At 41.9% G+C, this 23865-nt stretch overlaps 2 protein-coding genes across 5 annotated transcripts; one reads left to right on the top strand and one right to left on the bottom strand.

Annotated features, from left to right (window-relative positions):
• Nucleotides 1-1303: 1303 nt before the first annotated feature.
• On the bottom strand, nucleotides 1304-12628 carry LOC115164208 (ATP synthase subunit alpha, mitochondrial). Its single transcript, XM_029716463.1, has 11 exons — nucleotides 12474-12628; nucleotides 11693-11771; nucleotides 7069-7238; nucleotides 6764-6937; nucleotides 3839-4005; nucleotides 3262-3562; nucleotides 2896-3120; nucleotides 2672-2779; nucleotides 2370-2514; nucleotides 2098-2248; nucleotides 1304-1988 (listed from the first exon to the last, which is right to left on the bottom strand). Exons 1-11 carry the CDS (start codon nucleotides 12531-12533, stop codon nucleotides 1910-1912), a joined length of 1659 nt encoding a protein of 552 aa, XP_029572323.1. The 5' UTR covers nucleotides 12534-12628; the 3' UTR covers nucleotides 1304-1909.
• Nucleotides 12629-12795: 167 nt separating this feature from the next.
• Nucleotides 12796-23472, top strand: LOC115164209 (E3 ubiquitin-protein ligase RNF165). 4 transcript variants are annotated; one of them, XM_029716466.1, is made up of 9 exons: nucleotides 12796-13009; nucleotides 13869-15231; nucleotides 17196-17511; nucleotides 17810-17941; nucleotides 18170-18299; nucleotides 18589-18693; nucleotides 18960-19055; nucleotides 19633-19736; nucleotides 19872-23472. In XM_029716466.1, exons 2-9 carry the CDS (start codon nucleotides 15207-15209, stop codon nucleotides 19987-19989), a joined length of 1026 nt encoding a protein of 341 aa, XP_029572326.1. In that variant the 5' UTR covers nucleotides 12796-13009; nucleotides 13869-15206; the 3' UTR covers nucleotides 19990-23472. The 4 variants fall into 4 exon arrangements, with proteins under 4 accessions (XP_029572326.1, XP_029572325.1, XP_029572324.1 ...); XM_029716465.1 differs by lacking the exon at nucleotides 13869-15231 and having other exon boundaries at nucleotides 12802-13009; nucleotides 17813-17941; XM_029716464.1 differs by lacking the exon at nucleotides 13869-15231 and having other exon boundaries at nucleotides 12802-13009.
• Nucleotides 23473-23865: the final 393 nt, after the last annotated feature.

Below are 23865 nucleotides of genomic sequence, written 5' to 3'. Positions count from 1 at the left end.
ATCACTTCTATTTTGTGAGAAGGGGCCATTTTGTTCCTTTCAATCATTTTCTATTCCTCTATGAATCAGTATCTGATGTTCTAGAGGACAGCATCTCTTACAAAGCTACAGGTCTATACTAAATACTAATGGGTGAACTATCGGAGAATGACAACAAAGAGATGATATTCTTCATATTCAAAGGAAAGGGCCAATCACTTGTTTCAATAATTTTTGTACTTATAAATGAATGATATATACCCATTTATTCTTGAAGAATATAACTTATAAAAGCCTCATGAGCTACGTTTAACTGTCGTTCCCCATCAGAACCCCAAATATTAAGTTGTTTTACTCCAATGTTTGTAAGCACCATACATTTTAACAAACACTGAACAGCCTCAAAACATGGTTAAAACTATTATCTTTATATGATGGATGGTCAGTCCTTCCAGTATCCATAGCTCTTTCTATGAATTTGAGTGGTAACATTTCTCCAGCCCTCTTGATCAGCTTTTTACCAAAACAGTCATGGGATCGCCGCTCTGCAGATTGGTCCTTTAATTCCTGTTTCAAAGTTCTCATGAGACTACAAAGGGTAAGATACTACATAAAAAAATCTAGTGAATAGAAGGAAATGTAATGTTCACCATGATGTTCATGTGAAATAAATTTATGTTCATGTGACTTTTGAATTTGTAAACTAAGTGACTATACAAGCTGGTATTATTTGATTTAATAAAGGGTCCAAACAGCTGATCACTGAGCTTGTTCTGATCCTAGCCCTTCTCACCAGGCTACAAAAGAGACTTTTGACCCAGACATGTCTTCATTGACAGAAGCTCCATTAATACTTTGACGCACTGCTCTCACGCTTGCCAAGCAATGCAGTGTTTAAATGAATCAGCTGGGAAAATGCTGTTAAATACACTAATTATATATATATATATCAGTTTAGTGAGAAAAAAACAATACTAGAAATATCTCATGTAATTCAGATGACATTGTCTGCTTGCATGTGGTGAACCAGATCAACTACCACCCTCTAGTGGAAAAACTAACATCGCAGTGGGGAGGTAAATGGATGATAACCTTAAGTCTGACCTTAGCAAAGGATTTGACAAGTGTAAAACTAACTCCAAAATGAATAACCCATAATTTTCAGAGCTCGGTCTTACATGGAAAGCAAGACCAAATTGTATTACTAAGAGTAATAACATTTTGACAATCATGTGCAGACTTACTGGGGTTGTCATTGTTTCAATACAAATTGATCCAGAATTATGGGTGAGAAGCTGTATTAGATAAAACTCATAATCATATCTGTTTTACAATAAGTGTGGATACCTTTATTTCCATCATATCAAATGAGTTACACCCACCATTCCAGCTTTACAGAAACTGGACACTCATGAGCTCTGCCAACGACAGGTATTTCCCAACAGACATTGCAACAGCTGCTAAACACAATCAATGCCATACATTTCTTTCCAACAATGAAATGCTTTATGGTTGATTGAGTGTGCTACGTTTCCTGTGATGCAAAAGTGACGATTTTGATATCCTGTAATTTTGAGACCACCCAAAGTTGTTTATTTTAACTCATGAAATTCATGAACAAAGTCACAAGATATTTAGAGTAGTTTGAGTATATAAAGACCCAGTGGGAGAAACAGTTACTGCATTAGAACAGAGCACAGGAATTATTTTTCACATGACATTTCATTCCCTTCAAGTGGATAATCTGCTGGACCGGCACAGTCTACCACGAACAGTCAAATTTTACCACAGCTCTCTAGGGTTGTAAAATTTTATTTCTTCTTAGGAGAAATCTGTACATGGAGGTTCTGGCCTTCAGTGTTTCACATATAATATTAGGACAATGCGACAGACAGTAAGCACACTGAAGGATCAGGAGCAGTTTCACTCATTACTCAAAGCTGGACAGGAAGGTCAACACAATCTCCTTCAGTTTGGCGTCAGCTGTCGGTGAGATCATACCATCAGTCCTGGAATAAAAACAAGAGTCTCATTACTTCAAATTAAATTCATATCAACGTTCATAATGATTATCATCAACCATAGATTTTTACTGATTACTCAAGACGGTCCTGTTACCTGATGGTGGTGAGCAGGTCCTGGTGCTGGCTGAGGATGTGTACAAGGAAGGCCTTCTCAAACCTGGTGATCTTGGAAGGGTCCATCTTGTCCAAGTGACCTCTGACACCGGCGTAGATGACTGTCACCTGCTCCTCAATGGCCATTGGGCCTGGGGGAGGGAGAGAAAGTTAAATAAAAATGACATGTCATTACCCCAAACTAAGGAGTGGCCCTGGTTGACAACATACAAAATGTTTAACTTTATTAGCACGCTGGGTGGTGACACTCACAGTACTGTCCCTGTTTGAGCAACTCAGTGAGGCGGACACCCCTGTTGAGCAGTTGCTGGGTGGCAGCGTCCAGGTCAGATCCGAACTGGGCAAAGGCAGCCACCTCACGGTATTGGGCCAACTCTAGCTTCATGGTACCAGCCACCTACACACAGTAAAGGACCACAATCGTATTATGGATTTAGGTGACTGATTCCAAGTGAGAAAATACTCTGGGGTAAACTGGTGAACTGCAAAGAAATACGTTTATCTGCATTTATCGGATGTATAATATCAGTCCCCTATAGAGCCCCAGGTCACACCTGCTTCATGGCTTTGGTCTGGGCAGCTGATCCAACTCTGGACACAGACAGACCCACGTTGATGGCTGGGCGGATACCTTTGTAGAACAACTCAGTCTCCAAGAAGATCTGCAGGGGAGAGGGCACACTTCTGTTTAGGAATTACATTAAACTTTGACAAGTCGACTGGAGGAAAAGGCAAGTGGGGCCAATAATGAAATGACATCTCTCCACACCGCACCCACCTGTCCGTCAGTGATGGAGATGACGTTGGTAGGGATGTAGGCAGACACGTCTCCGGCCTGGGTCTCAATGACGGGCAGAGCGGTCAGGGAGCCGCCTCCGAAGTTGTCGTGCATCTTGGCAGCTCTTTCCAGCAGACGGGAGTGTAGGTAGAACACGTCACCGGGGTAGGCCTCGCGACCAGGGGGACGACGCAGCAGCAGGGACATCTGACGGTAGGCTACAGCCTGGAGGGATTTAGGAGGGATGTGAATACAGCTGTTAAACATGGGTAGATTAACAGAGCCTGGTTGCTTTATTTTTACTTCATGAAGCATCATCACACTCAAGACTCTACTCAGACTCTACTCCGACTTCCCCCTTCTCACCTGCTTGGACAAATCATCATAGATGATGAGGCCGTGCTTGCCGTTGTCTCTGAAGAACTCTCCCATGGAGCAGCCAGAGTATGGGGCCAGGTACTGCAGGGGAGCAGCATCAGAGGCTGTAGCAGACACCACAATGGTGTATTTCATAGCATCAGCGTCAGTCAGCCTCTTCACCAGCTGGGCCACAGTGGATCTCTTCTGGCCAATGGCAACGTAGATACAGTACAGCTTCTTCTTCTCATCTTTGCCTTCGTTGAAACGCTTCTGGTTGATAATGGTGTCAATGGCAATAGCAGTTTTGCTGTTAGAATAGAAGAGGGAATTTGTATTAGATTACAGTTCTAGTGTCAGAGTAAGCAAATAATTACTACAAATATAACTGCATGGCTTTAAAGTTGAATGAGAGGCAATAGAAAATGGTTGAAGCGTTGTCTACTACCCTCCAGGTAAAGGCAAATGAAGTTTGCATAGTAGAACATTAAAAAACATTCACAATTGTTTGACACATTGAACATGCAGATTCGTAATCCCCAAATAGCCCGACTGAAGGATAGATGGCACCTGGCCATTTGTTTACCCAGTCTGCCGGTCACCGATGATCAGCTCACGCTGGCCACGGCCAATGGGCACCAGGCTGTCCACGGCTTTGATACCCGTCTGCATGGGCTCCTTCACAGAGATACGGGGGATGATGCCAGGGGCCTTCAGGCCCACACGCCTACGGATGCTCGAGCCAAGAGGACCCTGAGGGACAAAGGGTTAACGCTATTCTGATCAGACCCGATATGCCCAGACCGTAGTCGCAACCCAAGGACCCTAGATCTGAAAGGATCAGGTGGGAGATCCTTTTTATTGTGTGGCATCCAAGAAGTTCAGGTATAAAAATACATCTCCATGAATTCTTAAGATGAACAATCGTTATGTTATTAATTATGAATGTTTTCAAGAGTGCGCTGACAGACATGGTCTTCCTGTTCCTACCTCATCCTATACAACTACTTGTGTACACCTTCCCTATTCATATACTGTCCATACACATACAGCGCCTTCAGAATGTATTCATATCCCTCTATTGCACATTTTGTTGCATTACTGCCTGAATTCAAAATGGATTAAATAGATTTTTCACCATCACTCATCCACACACAAACAAAACACGTTTAGAAATGTTGGCAAATTTACAAAAAAAATGAAATACAGAAATCTCATTTACGTAAGTATTCACACCCCCGAGTCAATAGCTATGGTCACTAGCTGTGTTCGAATACTCATACTAGCCGCACTATTTGACGTTAATTGAGTATGTAGTATGCTTATTGGTCATAGTATGCCAAAAGTTCCTGGATGTCGTACTACATTCGCCAAACTACAAAGTATACATGCAGTGGATACCATTTCTGTGCTTTTAGGGTCCATAACACAAATCTTCAGAAAATGGAGTGTTGCTTAACATTTTCAGATTTGAAGAAAATGGATGAAAATATGCAGCCAAAGTCCAAGGAAAGCGTATACAAATATATTGCTTTAACAAATGTTTAAAAATATAAAAAAAGCAATGTAATAAATTACTTTTCAAACAAGCTACATTGCGTTAGCTGACAATTTGTTATCATATCATTAAAGCAGTTACTTGTATGAACCGGTATGTTAGCTAGCTACCTAACGTTAGTTGGCTACTACATCGAACTTGCCAGTATTTTAACTATACGCCATCTAACTACCCACCCAACGTGTATGGACTTGATTATTCATGTCATTCTTAGTGGTATAGTTGTGCGTTCGACATTGTGAAGTCGTAAGATGTCTTGCTAGTCATTTGTTATGCTAACAAGCTAGCAAGAAGTAACACAGCAACAGCATCAACTTGCGGTAGACAAGCGATATGGGTATTCAAACACAGCTAATCTTTGGAAGCAATTACAGCTGTCAGTCTCTGGTTAAGTCTAAACTTTGTACAATACTTGCACATTTCTTTTAAAATTAGTCAAGCTCTGTCAAGTCGGTTGTTGATCATTGCTAGACAACTATTTTCAGGTCTTGCCATACAGTTTTGACTTAAATCGACTTGAAAATGTAACCGGACCACTCAGGAACATTCAATGTCATCTTGGTAAACAACTCACGTACATTTGTCCTTGTGTTTTAGGTTATTGTCCTGCTGAAAGGTACATTTGTCTCCCAGTGTCTGGTGGAAAGCAGACTGAACAAGGTTTTCCTCTAGGATTTTGCCTGTGCTTATCGCTATTCAGTGTTGTGTGGATATATATATATAAAAAATCTCCCTAGACAAGCATACCCATAACATGATGCAGCCACAACCATGCTTGAAAATATGAAGAGTGGTACTCAGTGCTGTGTTGGATTTACCCAAACATAACACTTTGTTTTCAGGACAAAGTTAATTTAGTTAGGGCCTCCCAAGTGGCGCAGCAGTCTAAGGCACTGATCAGTGTTAGAGCCGGCACTACAGATCTGGGTTCGATCCCGGGATGTGTAGCAGTCACCCCTCCCGAGTACGCACGGGAGTTGCAGTGATGGGACAAAACTAACTAACAAATTTATTTGCCAGTTTTAATTAGTGCCTTATTGCATAAAGGAAGCATGTTTTGGAATATTTTTATTCTGTACAGTTTTCCTTCACTGTCATTGAGGTTAGTATTGTGGAGTAACTACAACGTTGATCCATCCACAGTTCTATCACAGCTATTAAACTGTAACTGCTTTAAAAACTCACTTTTGGCCTCATTGTGAAATCCCTGAGTGGTTTCCTTCCTCTCTGGCAACTGAGTTTGGAAGGACAGCTGTATATTTGTTGTGACTGGGTGTATTAATACACCATCCAAAGTAATTAATACATTCATCATGCTCAAAGGGATATTCAATGTCCACTTATTTTTTTATACATTTTTACCAAATCGACCAAGAGGTGTCCTTTGCGAGGCATTGGAAAACCTCCCTGGTCTTTGTGGTTGAACCTGTGTTTGAAATTCACTGCTCAACTGAGTGAATGTACAGATATTTGTATGTGTTGGGTACAGAGAGAGTAAAAAATAATGTTAAACACTATTGCACACAGAGTCAATCCAACTAAAGATTTATTTTACTACTGTACTTATTTCGGCTTGCCATAACGGGGTTGAATACTCATTTACTCAAGACATTACAGCTTTTCATTTTTAATTGATTTGTAAAACATTTGACATTATGGGGCATTGTCTGTAGGCCAGTGACCATTAAAAAAAAAAAATTACTAAAAAAATCAGGCTGTAACAAAATGTGGAAAAAGTAAATGGGGTGTGAATACTTTCTGAAGGCACTAAATCCATCTATTCCAGACTGACATTGTTCTTTCTGATCTCTTAATTTTAGGGATTTGTGTGTATTGTTAGGCATTACTGCACTGTTGGAGCTAGAAACGTAAGCATTTCGTGGCACCTGCAATATGTGTACACGACCAACAATATTTGATGAACAACAATTAACTACATAAATCTGCCCTCACCTTTCCGTCGATGGCATTGCCCAGAGCGTCCACCACACGACCCAGCAGCTCCTCACCCACTGGCACGTCCACGATGGCACCAGTCCTCTTCACAATGTCACCCTCTTTGATAAGCTTGTCATTACCGAACACCACAACACCAACATTGTCAGGCTCCAAGTTCAGAGACATACCCTATAAAAAGAGGATAGATGTTTTGTTAAAATATACTGATTGACGACAGTAGTAGATGGAAGAGCTTAATCTGTTAAGTTTAAAAATGGTTCAGTTAGGATTCATAAACTAAACTTCTCCTAGATCTGCACCTTGAGCCCAGAGGAGAACTCCACCATCTCCTCAGCCTGAACATTCCTGAGACCATACACTCTGGCGATACCGTCACCAATGGACAGCACACGACCAGTCTCTTCCAGATCAGCACTGGTGTCAGCACCCAAGATCTTCTCCTCCAAGATGGAGGACACCTCGGCAGTGCCTAAAATTAAAAAAGAAACACATAAAACATAAGTTTACATTAAAACTGGTCGAGCTGCCCAGTGACAAGCCTACCAGACAAGCTAAATGATTTCTATGCACGCTTTGAGGCAAGCAACACTGAAGCATGCATGGGAGCAGCAGCTGTTCCGGACGCTGTGTGATCACGCTCGCCGTAGCCTATGTGAGAAAGACCTTTAAACAGCACTAGACCCACTCCAATTTGCATACCGCCCAAACAGATCCACAGATGAGGCAGTCTCTATTGCACTCAACACTGCCTTTTCCCACATTGACTAAAGCTCAGCGTTCAACACCATAGCACCCTCAAAGCTCATCGTTAAGCTAAGGGACTAAACGCCTCCCTCTGCAACAGGATCCTGGACTTTGACGGGCCGCCCCCAGGTGGTAAGGATACGCAACACCACATCTGCCACGCTAATCCTCAACACGGAGGTCCCTCAGGGGTGCATGCTTAGTCCCCTCCTGTACTCCATTCACCCATGACTGCATGGCCAAGCACTACTCCAACACCATCATTAAGTTTGCCAACGACACAGCAGTGGTAGGACTGATCACCGACAACGATGAGACAGCCTATAGGGAGGAGGTCAGAGACCTGGAAGTGTGGTGCCAGGACAACAACCTCTCTCTCAATGTGATCAAGACAAAAGGAGATGATCATGGACTACAGGTAAATGAGGGCCAAGCACACCCCCATTATCATCGATGAGGCTGTAGTGGAGCAGGTTGAGAGCATCAAGTTACTTGGTGTCCACATCAACAAACTCATGGTCCAAGCACACCAAAACAGTCGTAAAGAGGGCAAGACAACACCTATTCCCTCTCAGGAGACTGAAAAGATTGGGCATGGGTCCTCAAAGTCATACAGCTGCACCGTCGAGAGAGCATCCTGACCGGTTGCATCACCACCCAGTATGGCAACTGCTCAACCACCGACCACAAGGTGCAACAGAGGGTAGTGCGCACTACTCGCTGGTTTATCATCTATGCGTAGTCACTTACTCCACCTACATGTAGATACTACAGACTAACCTGTAGCCCCGCACATTTATTCATTTAATTTTTTTTATTTCACCTTTATTTAACCAGGTAGGCAAGTTGAGAACAAGTTCTCATTTACAATTGTGACCTGGCCAAGATAAAGGAAAGCAGTTTGACACAGAGTTACACATGGAGTAAAACAAACATACAGTCAATAACAGTAGAAAAATAAGTCTATATACACAATGTGAGCAAATGAGGTGAGATAAGGGAGGTAAAGGTAAAAAGGCAATGTGGCAAAGTACATACAATATAGCAAGTAAAACACTGGAATGGTAGATTTGCAGTGGAAGAAAGTGCAAAGTAGAAATATAAATAATGGGGTGCAAAGGAGCAAAATAAATAAATAAATACAGTAGGGGAAGAGGTAGTTGTTTGGGCTAAATTATAGATGGGCTATGTACAGGTGCAGTAATCTGTGAGCTGCTCTGACAGCTGGTGGCTGTTATGGATAGGGGGCAGTATTTTCACGGCCGGATAAAAAACGTACCCGATTTAATCTGATTATTACTCCTGCCCAGAAACTAGAATATGCATATAATTATTGGCTTTGGATAGAAAACACTCCAAAGTTTCTAAAACTGTTTGAATGGTGTCTGTGAGTATAACAGCACTCATTTGGCAGGCCAAAACCTGAGAAGATTCCTTACAGGAAGTGCCCTCTCTGACCATTTCTTGGCCTTCTACACTCTTTATTGAAAACTGAGGCTCTCTGCTGTAACATGACACTTCCTACGGCTCCCATAGGCTCTCAGAAGGCGGCAAAACGCTGAATGATGCCTTTGCAGGCCCAGGCTGAAAAACAGTAGCGCATTTGGATAGTGGTCGATCTGAGAACGATGAGACTGAGGCGCATGCACGTGGCGACACCATGTTTTTATTTTTTCGTCTTTGAACAAAAACAGGGTTTCCCGGTCAGAATATTATCGCTTTTTTACGAGAAAAATCACAAAAATTGATTTTAAACAGCGGTTGACATGCTTCGAAGTACGGTAATGGAATATTTAGACATTTTTTGTCACGAAACGCGTCGGGCGCGTAACCCTTCGTCACCCTTCGGATAGTGTCTTGAACGCACAACAAAACGCCGCTATTTGGATATAACTATGGATTATTTGGAACCAAACCAACATTTGTTATTGAAGTAGAAGTCCCGGGAGTGCATTCTGACAAAGATCAGCAAAGGTAATCCAATTTTTCTTATAGTAAATCTGAGTTTGGTGAGGGTCAAACTTGGTGGGTGTCAAAATAGCTAGCCTGTGATGGCGAGCTATCTACTCAGAATATTGCAAAATGTGCTTTCACCGAAAAGCTATTTTAAAATCGGACAACTCGATTGCATAAAGGAGTTCTGTATCTATAATTCTTAAAATTATGTTTTTTGTCAACGTTTATCGAGGGGTAATTTAGTAAATTCACCGGAAGTGTTCGGTGGGAATGCTAGTTCTGAACGCCACATGCTAATGTAAAAAGCTGTTTTTTTATATAAATATGAACTTGATTGAACAAAACATGCATGTATTGTATAACATAATGTCCTAGGTGTGTCATCTGATGAAGACCATCAAAGGTTAGTGCTGCATTTAGCTGTGGTTTTGTTTTTTGTGACATTATATGCTAGCTTGAAAAATGGGTGTCTGATTATTTCTGGCTGGTTACTCTGCTGACATAATCTAATGTTTTGCTTTCGCTGTAAAGCCTTTTTGAAATCGGACAGTGTGGTTAGATAAAGGAGAGTTGTCTTTAAAAAGGTGTAAAATAGTCATATGTTTGAAAAATTGAAGTTTTTGGATTTGAGGAATTTGTAATTCGCGCCACGCCTATCATTGGATATTGGAGCAGGTGTTCCGCTAGCGGAACGTCTAGATGTGAGTCTGGAAGGAGAGTTTAGTCTAACCGGACACCTAGGTATTTGTAGTTGTCCACATATTCTAAGTTAGAACCGTCCAGAGTAGTGATGCTGGACGGGCGGGCAGGTGCAGGCAGCGATCGGTTGAAGAGCATGCATTTAGTTTTACTTGTATTTAAAATCAGTTGGAGGCCACGGAAGGAGAGTAGTATGGCATTGAAGCGCGTCTGGAGGGTTGTTAACAGTGTCCAAAGGGCCAGAAGTATACAGAACGGTGTCGTCTGCGTAGAGGTGGATCAGAGACTCACCAGCAGCAAGAGCAACATCATTGATGTATACAGAGAAAAGAGTTGGCCCAAGAATTTAACCCTGTGGCACCCCCATAGAGACTGCCAGAGGCCCAGACAACAGGCCCTCCGATTTGACACACTGAACTCTATCAGAGAAGTAGTTGGTGAACCAGGCGAGGCAATCATTTGAGAAACCAAGACTATTGAGTCTGCCGATGAGGATGTAGTGATTGACAGAGTCGAAAGCCTTGGCCAGGTCAATGAATACGGCTGCACAGTATTGCTTCTTATCGATGGCAGTTAAGCTATCGTTTAGGACCTTGAGCGTGGCAGAGGTGCACCCATGACCAGCTCTGAAACCAGATTGCATAGCAGAGAAGGTGCGGTGGGATTCGAAATGGTCTGTAATCTGTTTGTTGACTTGGCTTTCGAAGACTTTAGAAAGGCAGGGTAGGATAGATATAGGTCTGTAGCAGTTTGGGTCAAGAGCGTTCCCCCCTTTGAAGAGGGGGATGACCGCAGCTGCTTTCCAATCTTTGGGAATCTCAGACAACACGAAAGAGATGTTGAACAGGCTAGTATTAGGGGTTGCAACAATTTCGGCAGATCATTTTAGAAAGGGTCCAGATTGTCTAGCCCGGCTTATTTCTAGGGGTCCAGATTTTGCAGCTCTTTCAGAACATCAGCTGACTGGATTTGGGAGAAGGAGAAATGTGGAAGGCTTGGGCGAGTTGCTGTGGGGGGTACAGTGCTGTTGACTGGGGTAGGGGTAGCCAGGTGGAAAGCATGGCCAGCCCTAGAAAAATGCTTATTGAAATTCTCAATTATAGTGGATTTATCAGTGGTGTCAGAGTTTCCTATCACATTGAGTCAGTACTGGTACCCCCTGTATATAGCCTCGTTATTGTTGTTCTTTTATGCTTTACTTAATTTTGTAAATACTTTTCTTCAAACTGAATTTTTGGTTAAGGGCTTGTAAGTAATAATTTCATGGTAAGGTCTACCTACACCTGCTGTACTCGGCGCATGTGACAAATAAGAACGATTCTCATTTTTGGTCATATAATATCACCATAGAGTAATCTCAGTTTATACAGGGGCAAATTAAGATAGCCACATTATGTTATTGTTTTCAAATGTCATCTAAACCTAATGTGCCCTGCTCATAACAAGTGGAACTTATGGCAAAACAGGATTTCTGATCCAAGAACAGAAGGTCATTCCTTGAGTCCCCATTCTCTCTCTACTTACCGGTCTTCGCAGCAAGACATGGTCTGTGTGTGTGGAGGTGATTCACTCCTACGCAGGCGGCGGCAACATTCTTGGACACCTACAATTAATGAAAGCATGATCGGTTATTGTTAAAAACAAGTGTAATTGAACGGCAAAGAAGTCGCACAATAAACTGGAATACGTTACAATCAAAACATGGCTTAAGCGCTAGGCGTCAGCCCAAGTAACGTTAGCTAAAAGCTAACTAGGTTGTGCGCAAGTTGTCCTCCTTTGACAGCTGGCCTTTGAAAAATATAAATCCAACTAAGCAACCAATAAAAAAGAAAATCAACCTTTTCAAAGCATATGCTAGACACTACAGCTAAATATACTTACAAAAGCTTGTAGTGTGTGCGCGCGAAGGTAGCATTCTGCATGTAAAGCAATCCTGACCTTCAGAAATTAGCTAACTAGCTGATAGCATGCTAAACTAGTCAGCTTGCTAGCACAGCCATTTTATATGGGGCCGTAACGTTAGTTCAAGTGCGCATAAGCACATTGAACGTGCAAATCTAAAAGAAATGTGAAATGAACTAGTTATAAAAGCAGTAAAACTAGCGAATTAACGTTATCAAATAAATATCAAGACGGTACGTCGAGTGGCATGCGTGTCCTTTCTTGGACATGTCGTTCTAGGACGAGCGCGTGAAGGTGGCGGCCTGTATGTACCCTTCACATACCCACTGCATTCACATTGACATTTTAAATCGTGCAATACTAATTGTCTTCTATTCAACATCCAAATCAATGCAATACTCACAAATCCAGCCCGTCTGGGCAGGCTCCTGGCCAGAGCCGCTGCAACTCGCACAGATAACATTTCGAATGGGACTTGTCCTCCACCACCTGCAAAGACCAGCTAGCTGTACTTGGAGGGTGTGCGAATGGCCGAAAACGAACCCCTTCTTCTTCTTTTTATGTCATCCGTGATGACAGGCTGTCATTTCAAAGCATTACTGCCATCTACTGCAGCGGAGTCCACTTATCTATGAATTACTCTGGCTGAAAGAAAACATTCTACAGGGGTTATGGCGCAACCTAGTGGCTATTTGTGGTACTTTACATTTCCTAAATGTTCCTTCAGAAAACACCGAGCCATCGACGCTTTGTCACCGAAGCAGCTGCCTGCCAGCACAGTGCTTGCTAGATCCGCTTGAATGTAGAAAGATTGAAACGGATCATCCGCATGGGCTATTTGTCTCTCAAAAACCCAGCGGCAAGAAAAGGATCCAAGGATGGTTTTAGTGCATGTCGGATATCTGGTTCTTCCTGTATTTGGCTCAGTAAGAAATAGAGGTATTTATATTTATTAATCTTTAACACTTACATGTCATGTGCTATGTTCATCTTAATACCACTGGAGCTGCTCGCAAATCTCTTTAGAATCCATTCCAACGTGTTGTTGACCAGCGTTACATTTTATTAACAATTGCAAGACCATACAATACATCTTGGTAGTATGGGTCTGGTCCTATTTGCCTATATATATATTTTTTCTTCTCAAATTGAGATGTAGATAACGCTAGCTGTTGACAGCTAACTACTGTAGCTAGTTAGCGCATTGACCAATGCTATTTAGCTAAAGCTAGCTAAACGTTTCGCTATTTTTGGACATTATATATTGTAGCTAGCTAGTCAGTTCCATTTTAAGAAATACTTTACCAATTAACATTAATGGCAGTGGTGTAATGTCAGACCACAGAGAGTAATGCGTGAAACATGTTTGAAGGTTAGCTAGCTAGCGCGTTCTCTGCAGGTTAGGTTACTGGATAACCTATTTAATCCCAGGATGATGTCATTTGGAGATCATCTTTACTGCTTGCCGAGAGGGTTTTGCGACAAATTCAATTAGCTACGGTAATCTATACAATTGTATATCACAACTATAGTAGTTTACAAACAGGCAAAATTGACATATTTCAAATTTAAGGAAGCTCTTTAAACACGTCGTAGCTAGGTAGGTTGTTTTTCCAATATTTAAAACAAGCTATCCACCAGGTGATTTTGCACAAGTCATTTCCCGTTGATTCAATAACAAAACATACCGTTTCATAAACCATTTAGGCTACAGTGTAGCGTATAAACTAAATTCATACACTGGCATCAATGATTTCACATTGTGCTTTTATTTCTGTTCTTATTTCCTGTTTCATAGTATCGAGGCTGGCTCTACATTCTGCATTTATCAGATCTTTGTCGTCCCCCCCATTCTGTAGCTAATGATCATCTGCTGCTGTGTGGTGTGGCGTGGCCTGTTCTCTGTATTTAGCTGTATTGTGAATCCCTTCTTCATTTCCTATTTCCATCAGAAGACATTGCTATTATTTTTGTTTAAACGCCCCCAAGAATGTACCATTCACCCACAATTCATTGTTGTGAAGAAAAAAAAATTGCTAACACCTGTTGTCTTTTTCTGTGAAGTAGCTGTATTGTTAACCCATTTTTAGCTCTTTTAGAGAATCAAATAAATGTAATTGTGTACCGCCCATCCAGTCTTGATATACAACATGCTGTAAATTCCTGTAAAGTGGATACATTTTGCAATTGTTTCGATTTCTGCACTGCTTTACTGAAGACCAGAATTTGGCAAATTTTCTCCATGGAAAGTGCATTGTACAAATGTGGCTAAGTAATGGTAGCAAATACTCCTTTTGGCATTCTTACATGACATGTAAAACCTATACTTTTTTTACATTATGACACACACACAATTAGGATTATCCCTAGTGTGGTCATCTGAGTGATTTAAAAAATGGACAACACATCAAAATTGATTAAATACTGGTACACTGTACCTCTTCCCAACAACCTGTCATATCCGCCTCGATTTGTGTAACACTTTGTTCTTCTTGAGAAGGAGCAAAAAACAAATTCTATAAGTAGTAGATACTCACTGGTGGTTAATCACTTCCTAACGATCCACTAAAAAAAAGTGCAAAATGCTATCCATTTCACAGGGATGCCTATCCTGCACTGCTACAATAAATCCTCTAGTAGAGTAATAACGTCTTTTATTGTTTGGTTGTGGTCGCTCTTTACCCTTTGTTCTGGTAATAGTACTTTCAATGCATGGTCATGTTATGATTCATATGATTTAGTTTTTTTTACATTGAATAGTAAATTCCAATGTAATATTTCTGTGGTAAAGATGTACCCTGCTGTAGCCAACCACGTCTGCTCATTGGATGCTGCTTTTGTTCTTTTTAACCCTTTCATGGAGCATGGTGAGCCTTGCCTTCAGTCTGTTGTTTATTTTTGTTGCATGGTATTTATATTATTATTACAACAACCAAAACACAAATTCCACATATACTAATATTTTCCAATAAAGAATATAGTATTTTTCCTAACCTTCAGTGTGCTTCTTGCTGATTTCCATTTGTTGTCTTTATCCCTCCCCTCGTCCCTACCTGCCCACCTCCACCCCACCCACCTCCTCTCCCGCTGTGACAAAGATAGACGATTTCCTTGCATTTCTCATCACAAGGCCTGAATGAGTCTATCCCCTGTCATTCATGGTGATTCTACTACTGAGACAATTGAAAGTGCAGTGCGCCTCTGATCCTTGGATCAAATGCTAATTTAATTGGCCTAACTCATTCTCATTAATTAGTGACTGGTTATGAACTGAATGTGATATTTTAAAAACGCACCACCACAATCAGATGTTTCTGAAAGTTGCCAAGATTAGACTCATGACTATTCTCCTAGGCATTTTGTAGCACTGCACCTTCAAATCTACTCCAACTTAATGATCCAAATGCAATGTAGACATTTGCCTATTTCTCAATTGTAGGGGTTTCACCAGTTTTCATCTGAATGTGTTATCCACTCTTCCACAAACACTTTAGTATGTTCATATTAGAAAAGAGCCTAGCAACTGAAGGTCACACAAAGGACTAGATTTAGGTTAGCCCTAAACTGTTGGTGCTAGGCTGCATATATCTCAGTGGAAAGATTTAGTTTGATGGTCTTTCTCCATGACTTCTCTTGCTGCTCGAGTCCAAACAAAATTTTGCCTCCATGGAAAACATATCACAGACTATGAAGTCTTGTCCTATGAATTGTGGTCTCCCCTTTCAAATATAATAGTTTGTCATATTGGCATCAATGTCACAATGTAGCCTAGGCCTACTTCACGTAAATTGAAAGCCATTCCTTTTCACAATCAATGTTATTTCCATTAGAATTGTCAGCCCTATCATCTATCTATCTATCTATCTATCTATCTATCTATCTATACTCACAGTATTAAAACTGAGACAGTGCACTGTAGTTCAGGGGTAGCATCTGGTTCTCCCTCTCGAGCCTCAACAGCAGCCTGTTCTCTTCAGCTGCCAAATAGCTGTGGTTAAGAAGAGGGAAAAAGTACTGAGATGGCATGCAATGCATTCAAGCTATTTCCCCCGAACCAAGGAATCTACATATGGGAAAGCTTTGGGTAGCACTGTGTGTCTCACTGATACAAAAAGATATACGCAATATGTAAATCAATACTGATTTCTGGTTGGAGATAGACAAATACGTTGTAGGCTTTATGTAGCCTAGGCCTATAAAGCCTTAACATTTTGCTGATAGAGACATGGGTAGTGATACACTTATTTTCATTTAACCTTTATTTAACTGGGCAAGTCAGTTAAGAACATATTCTTATTTACAATGACGGCCTACCCCGGCCAAACCCTTACGACGCAGGGCCAATTGTGCGCCGCCCTACGGGACTCCCAATCACAGCAGGTTGTGTTACAGCCTGGAATCAAACCAGGGTCTGTAGTGACGCCTCTAGCACTGAGATGAAGTGCCTTAGACCGCTGTGCCACTCGGGAGCCCAACATAAACATTCACAGTGTTGTTGTACTATATAATATAGTCTTGTGTTACCCACAGGTGAGAACATTCTCAGAAAAAGGACTCACTCACAGCAATGTCATCACATTGGTAAAATCCTCAGTGATTTATAACGGAGAAACAGTTATATTACAATAAAAAACTATTTGGAATAGATGTTCTGTTTTTTTTGTGGTTGATCAGCAGAATGTCACACAGTAGATCTAGAAACACTTCTGACAGCAGTTGTGCACTTCTATCAAATGGATTCAAGGTCGTTCTCATATATTACACACAGCCTAATTTGGAAACCACTTGAATACACAATTTAAATGCACAGTCCTGGCTGCGCCCATTGCCGAAGAGTCAGATGCCCAGAGGTGAGAATCCAAACAGAGGGTCAAATGTGACATGATGCCATAAAAGACCATTCATGTTTGGAAAAATTAACATTTTCCATGCAGACTGAATGTGTTGCTTCACCATATCTCCCTATCCCCACCTCTTCACCATAGGTAAGATTTAGGGCTTTTGTAAAGATCATCCTACAGAAACACAATTACATCACACAAACACACTCCACGTCTCATACACAATTAATTCTAACCTACCGTTTCTCTCTCAGGTGTCTAACTCCCTCTTGATGTTTCCACAGGATCCCTCTTTAACCGGCAGCAGCATAGCCATGCTACCTCTTGCCGGCACTTCCAGCTAGGCCCCCATGCCCCGCTGCCCATTGACTTCCCCATGCCCCACCCAGGTCAGCCCCAGTCGGGCATAAACCCCCACCTGGCTCCCTCTGGCCACCAGCATCCTCCCCAGCTCCACTCGCCCCTCAACCCCTTACCCCCCACACCCCAGTTCCAGGACCTCTTGGTCCCCCCTTTCCTACCTCAGGCCTTACACCAGCAATACCTCCTCCAACAGCAGATCCTAGAAGCCCAGAACCGCCGCATCATGCCACCTTCAAGGTATGGGGACTTGGTTTCTGGCTATGCACGCCACTCCCGTAATAACTAGGGTACCTCCACAAGCTTTAGAAATGTCATGTTTTGTACGAACAGCTATATTTTGATGCAACCCCCGAAATCTGTACAGTTTAATAATGTGCCCCTGGTAAAGGAGTAGTTAACCCCCAAGTTTGGCATGTGTTTTCATACTTCAAAAGTGCTTTTAAGTCGAGTCCACATTTCCATGGCATCTGTGGAACCACACAACAGATTGCAGGGAATTTAATGTGTACAGAAACTTTTGGTTGTCCTGTGTCAGCAGACGCACCCCAGAGAGAATGCCCCACCAGCCCCACAGACTGCGGCTGGGGTACGAGTTTGTTCCTGCCCTCCATGTCCCCCCACAGCCTGTTGGCCAGCAGCCTCGCTACCTGGCCGAAGGCACAGACTGGTAAATAACACACCAGCTTGCGCTCATACAATAGTGTGGCTTCATAGTTAAGTCTAATACATTACTCCTGAACTATGGATAGTCTCCATTTCAAATTTGAGTCCCCTCCCACGGGCATGATGTAATCCAATGACAATCAATGTTGAATTGTTGATGGGTCTGTGAAATGGACCCAGTGTTTAATTGGTTCTTCTCTCTTCTTTCCTCCTGTCCTGTGTGGTTGGTCAGGGACCTGAGTGTGGACGCGGGGCTGCCCCCCCACCAGTACCACGTCCGCCCACTGCCCCAGCACTTTCAACACTACCTGACCTCTCCCAGGATGCATCACTTCCCCAGGAACAGCACCACCACCCAAGTGGTGAGGACATCACAACTATATTTGTCATGGAATTTAAATGATCAGAATGGACAGTCACATTTAAAGTGACATTTCATGATCTGCACTGCTGGTGTCCATATTGGCTGAACCACCTGGAGTGTTTGATTTGGTATTCACACCATAGATCATTGGATAGACAGGATTCAGGGATGGCAGGCATGCAGGCAGGCAGGAAGCAGTATGAAATGCAAAGATGTTTTCTCAGAGATGAGTTGAGGAGAATGTATCCAGATTACTCCTTTACTATCTCTCTGTATGTTCTCTCCAGGTTGTCCATGAGATCAGAAACTACCCGTATCCTCAGTTACACCTGCTGGCCCTGCAGGGCCTCAACCCCTCCCGCCATGCATCCGCTGTGAGAGAGAGCTACGAGGTACAGTCATCCCAGTCACACGGCCAAGTCCCATCGACCCCGTCACACTATCACCCCGTCACACATACACTCTCACCTCTCACACATCCGTCCCTGCCTCTGTGTGACCAATGCTGTGAACAGCCTCATCTGGGACTGATCTTCTAATTTCCGCTAGTTCTGCGCTCCAGATGCTTCCGAAAAAAAACATTGTTTTATTTAGTTTTGTTCTTTTTATCGTACTGAAAGAAGATAGTTAATGGTCTTTCCCCATATGTTGCTTGTAGGAGCTACTGCAGCTGGAGGACAGGTTGGGCAGTGTGAATCGAGGGGCCATCCAGACCACTATTGAAAGGTTCACCTTCCCTCACAAATACAAGAAGGTAAGACTATGCCCTCATAAGTTGTGTTGAAAACGGATGTACTGTGGTAGTAACTCTAATAGAGTACCATAGAGTAGAAGGACACAGATGAACATTACCATTTCATTTTAGGTTATTGTTAGCCACATTATCTCTCCAAAGAATACTGTCTGCTTCCACTACAAACTGACTTATTCATACTGTCTGGTCTGGAGTGTACCCAATTTAAGACCAAGGATGACTCATCTTGTAGGTGAAAGGACCAATTATTATAAAGCTGTGCCAGTCTCATGAGTATGATTTGAATCTACTGTACAGTATGTGAAAGAATCATAAGCATTATATTTTAATGATCCAATGAGACAGGAACCCGAAAGACACTTTTGAAATGGTGTCTTCTGCACCGTACTGTATGCTGTGTTAGGACCATGGTTCTAAACAGGGTTTTTCAGGACAGCCGTTAGTCATATATCAGAACTACATTATGAGGACTTCAACCACAAGTATTTTCTTGTGAACTATCAATACTTTGCGAATGAAAATGAGAGATACATTGCTAATGGTAATTGTCGCTGTTGCATATTCTTCTATTTTCCAGAGAATACCCCAGGACCTGAAGCTAGGTCTGGAGGACGAGGAACTGGATACAGATGAGAAGTGTACTATCTGTCTATCAATGCTGGAGGATGGAGAGGATGTCAGGTGGGTCTAGTCAAAATGCTAATGAACGTTTGGTGTCATGGAAGGTTTGGTGCCAACACGTAGTACAGTTTGCAGATCTCTGTGTGTCTATAGTCATTTATGTTAACACTCTTCGACATCTTCCTCCACCAACAGGAGATTACCCTGCATGCACCTCTTCCACCAGGCGTGTGTAGACCAATGGCTGGCCACCAGTAGGAAATGCCCCATATGCCGGGTGGACATTGAGACCCAGTTGACACCAGACAGCTGATGCCTCCTCTCCCTGCCCCTTCCTGTAATACCCCATAGCATCCCTAGGAGGAGCGCTGCCAAACGTCCCCCTTCCCACCCGCATCACTTATGAGCCTGCCTTCTGAGCCAGTCAAAGAAGACAATGAATGGAAGGGGACGAGGGAGGGAGGGATTAAGAAACCACACTGATCAAACAATAGAGAAACAAAACAGGCCGATGGATGGAGAGAGGCAGAAGGGTGGCAGAATATATAGACAGGTGCTGGGGCTTGATGAGTCTCCATCGGGTTGTGCACAGTAGCATTCGCTTCTCCATACACCTACTCAAAGATGGTTCTCTATCAAACCCCCTAGCATGTGTGTGTATTGTGTTGCTGAGGGTTTATATTTAGGTCTATGTGCGACCGCTGATGTGTATTGGTCTTCCTCCGTGTGATGAAACCCAAACGCTGAGCTCTAACTACAGCACATCTGTGCAAAACATGGCAAGATATGAAATCCGTAAGGGGATGTTTCTTGAAATGAGCTTCTGTGGCCTAATGCTTATGGTGTAATGGAGTGTAGTAGTCTTGTAATTGATCGCCAGTATTTACAACAGAGTGACCGTGTTGTGTAGCAAGCAAAAATCCCACTTTGAGAAATAAAGTGGGGAAAAAGAGGGAAAATACCCCTATTTAACAAAGGGTAATAGGCGTACAGGCAATGAGGAAGTGCTAGCTATGTACAAAGGCCAAACATTCTGTGGGTTTCCAGTACAGTAGATCTCTGCCATCACAGTGGATGCTAGAGATGCTAACCAGGCATGGCTTCAGTGGTCTGTATTGTGCTGTAGTGGGGCCTCTATAGTCTAGAACAGAGGCCCCAGATATGCATGCTCTATGGCAGGCTTGGGCTGTCTTGTGATTGTGGAGCAGTAGAAAGTCTGCAGTCTCTCTGCATGTGAACCATAAACAGTATGACTCTCTTACTCATCCATGGAGCAGGATGAAGTTTCCCCTAGATGCTGATCTTTGGTCACTGCTGCTTCTCCCCTCCTAATGATTAAGATTAGGATTGGGGGAGGGGTAAACTGATTTCAAGAACTGCGCTTATGGGCAATTTCTACTCACAGCCTCATCCATAGCACGATCTTAAAGGCTGGGGATGCAGTGTCTGTGTCTTGTCTTTAGAGTGAATACAATGTAATCCTTTTCTAACATATACCAGTACCTTATTGCCTACAGAACAAGCACATGTGAGTTATACAGTGCATAGCAAACAACCTCTGTTTCGGTTCCCTTCATTTCAATCTCAGTTGCTCCCGTTGTTCGATACAGGAATACAGCTGGTGTTCCTGGGATATATCCAACTAGTAGGCCTTTGTTCTGTGTCCTAGAATGTGTAAGATGGTCCCCCATGATGGTAGTTGTGTATGGTATTGCTAGAACCACTGTAAACTGTTCAGTGATGGAAGCTGTTTTCTCTATATCGTGCATGAATCATGTTGGTGTAGTTCACTTGAACGAGGGTTAAAGGGAGAAAAAGCCATTCGTTTGAAAATACCAAACAATTATTCTTACTATTTACATTTCTTTGATTTGTTAGATTTTTTTTTTTCTTCATTTTGGTTTTCTTACTATCAATTTGTTTTGAGCGCTCATGCCAATTTGGACATTGGACCAAGTAAAGCCAAGTCCTTGTCCATTTTTTTTACTATTTCGAAGACATGGCTCCAATGCTGCAAAAACAACAACATATATTTATTAATGTAGCTTGTGTTTTGTAAATGCACTAAAATATGGGGTTGCCTGAAGTAGATTTGGTGGTGTGGGGTCTCCTTGTTCTAGCTTACGCGTCTGTGTTCGGTTACACATATCTTCATGCTTCCTTGTGTACTTTTGGAGGTTGACTTGACTGTGTTGCGTTTTTTAATTTACCTTTTGTCCAAACCCTCCATCCAAAAAAACTAGACAGACAAACAAGGAGGGTTGCTACTTCACATAGGATGCTGTGAGTTGAAATGCCTTAAGTATTTAACAATCATAATTTATTACTAATCGTAGCTATTGTGGTGGCATATTTCATGTATTTTCTCTCTTGATTTTGCAATTGAATCAATCTATTTATTTAGAAATAACACAATGTACAAAAAATAAATAATACCTCATTATGCATTGGTCGGTGGGGATGCTTTGCATGCAAGTTGCGTTTTTCATAAGGAGAACATGTAATTCAGAAGGGTGTAATGTGAGCTCTGTCTAGCCAACGTGGTGCTGTTGATCTTGATTTACATTCCATTCAATGTCATATCGAAGATCCCCCCCCCCCCCCCTGCTTTGATCGAGTGGACAGACTGTGACTAGGTGCAAATGTTTTAGCATGTAAACCTCCTAGCATGGCTATACCCCCTTGCTGGCATAGAGGAAATATGATACTATTTTATTTTTCATATTTATCCCTGATCATTACCAGTTTCTCAGTTTGTTTTCATTTTGTTTTGATTTACCATCGTTTCTATATTTCACCATATCTGAATGTTGGGTGTCTCCATTCAGACCATACGTTTCTCTGGCCCAGCTATATTAACTCCTCCCATATGAATGAATAACTCCATTATTAGGTACTTTTGTATTGCTGGCAAATGCTGTGTTTGTGTAGTTAGGTTCGAGAGGTGGCTAACATGATAAACTTGAGCTATTGGGTCTTATTTCTTTCTGGTGTAATACTCTAGTGTGGTTTGTTCACCTGGGTATAATAAGCTAACCACCTGTTTTCTGTGTGCATTTTCTTAATAATAACAATTTATTAATCCTACATATATCCGATTGGAATGAAGCTGACTGGTCTTATTTTGATTTTTCCTGCTGTCACAGGCCTTACCCCATGTCTAGGGCCAAGAGTTTTTCCTGGTCAGGTCACCTGGTCAGGAAAAACTCCTGACTTGCCCTCTGTCCTCCACAGACGGTAGACTGCGTTACTGGACAGCAGCCATAGTATTTTAACTCAAGCTGGTGAAGGGGAATGAACAGTAGAATCCTAAAGCACAAGCTTTCTAATGCATGTCCTTCTCAGGTTTTCATATGTGTACATGGGCGTAGCTGTAGACGTGTTTAATATAAGGCTGTACCTTCTTGAATATTACAGATGTTTCTTTGCTGCTGACAAACTGTTGATTAAACTAACCTGCCAGTGATTAAAGGGAAGTGGCCATCTTTGTACAACACACTGCTGTTTTGCTGTAACCGCGCAATGTTTTATGAGCTGGAGTATTTTATAGACAAAGTATGTATCAATAATATGAAAAGCAATAGCTAAATGATAATGAAGAATAACATGGATCAGTGAATATTGTGGAAAATCTTTAGATTTACTTTTGGTGGATTTTGTACTGTATTTATTACTAATGATGATGCAAAAACTTGCATAGCTTAACCCAAACTGTTCTGTCTCCTTTTTTTATTTATTGTCTTGTATATGATCTTTTTGTATGTGTTTTTCAAATAAACTGCCCAAAATGCTGAAAGTACCTGGTTAAGGATTATTCAATTGTTCTAGTAAATACTTAACTTCATGATACAAGAATCGGTACAAACGTTTATAAACACAAAGCAAGTATAAAATATCAGCAATAATCCCTGACAACTAGGCTAAATGGACACACAGAGCCTGTGCATGAAATACATGTCAACAGTGGTGTATCTAGTCCAGCATGAGTGAATACAATCACATGTTATGAATATGCTTCTGAGTATCATTTGTTTCTATATAGTTATCACCTATGTTCTCTGTTTATGTTTCACAAAGTAAAATATGAAGTCATACAAAACAAATTCTGATTGAAAAGTACTCCAGAACCCCCACACCACCACCAATACATAAATAGCTGGTCCCAAGTCCCTTAAAACCTCTTAAGGAT

Source organism: Salmo trutta, chromosome 27, assembly GCF_901001165.1.
Source record: "Salmo trutta chromosome 27, fSalTru1.1, whole genome shotgun sequence".
Taxonomy (NCBI): Eukaryota; Metazoa; Chordata; class Actinopteri; order Salmoniformes; family Salmonidae; genus Salmo; species Salmo trutta.
This window is presented reverse-complemented; position numbering and strand designations above follow the sequence as displayed.

What these genes read in the sequence shown, in the direction of transcription:
- LOC115164208 (XM_029716463.1), bottom strand. Translation starts at nt 12,533, where the DNA reads ATGTTATCTGTGCGAGTTGCAGCGGCTCTGGCCAGGAGCCTGCCCAGA. An exon ending in ATGTCTTGCTGCGAAGACCG is followed by an intron (nt 7,239 to 11,692) that starts GTAAGTAGAGAG and finishes TTTTAATTTTAG; the next exon opens with GCACTGCCGAGGTGTCCTCC. An exon ending in AGACCAAAGCCATGAAGCAG is followed by an intron (nt 2,515 to 2,671) that starts GTGTGACCTGGG and finishes TACTGTGTGTAG; the next exon opens with GTGGCTGGTACCATGAAGCT.
- LOC115164209 (XM_029716464.1), top strand. Translation starts at nt 12,949, where the DNA reads ATGGTTTTAGTGCATGTCGGATATCTGGTTCTTCCTGTATTTGGCTCA. An exon ending in CTGTGAGAGAGAGCTACGAG is followed by an intron (nt 18,694 to 18,959) that starts GTACAGTCATCC and finishes TGTTGCTTGTAG; the next exon opens with GAGCTACTGCAGCTGGAGGA. An exon ending in GAGGATGGAGAGGATGTCAG is followed by an intron (nt 19,737 to 19,871) that starts GTGGGTCTAGTC and finishes CTCCACCAACAG; the next exon opens with GAGATTACCCTGCATGCACC.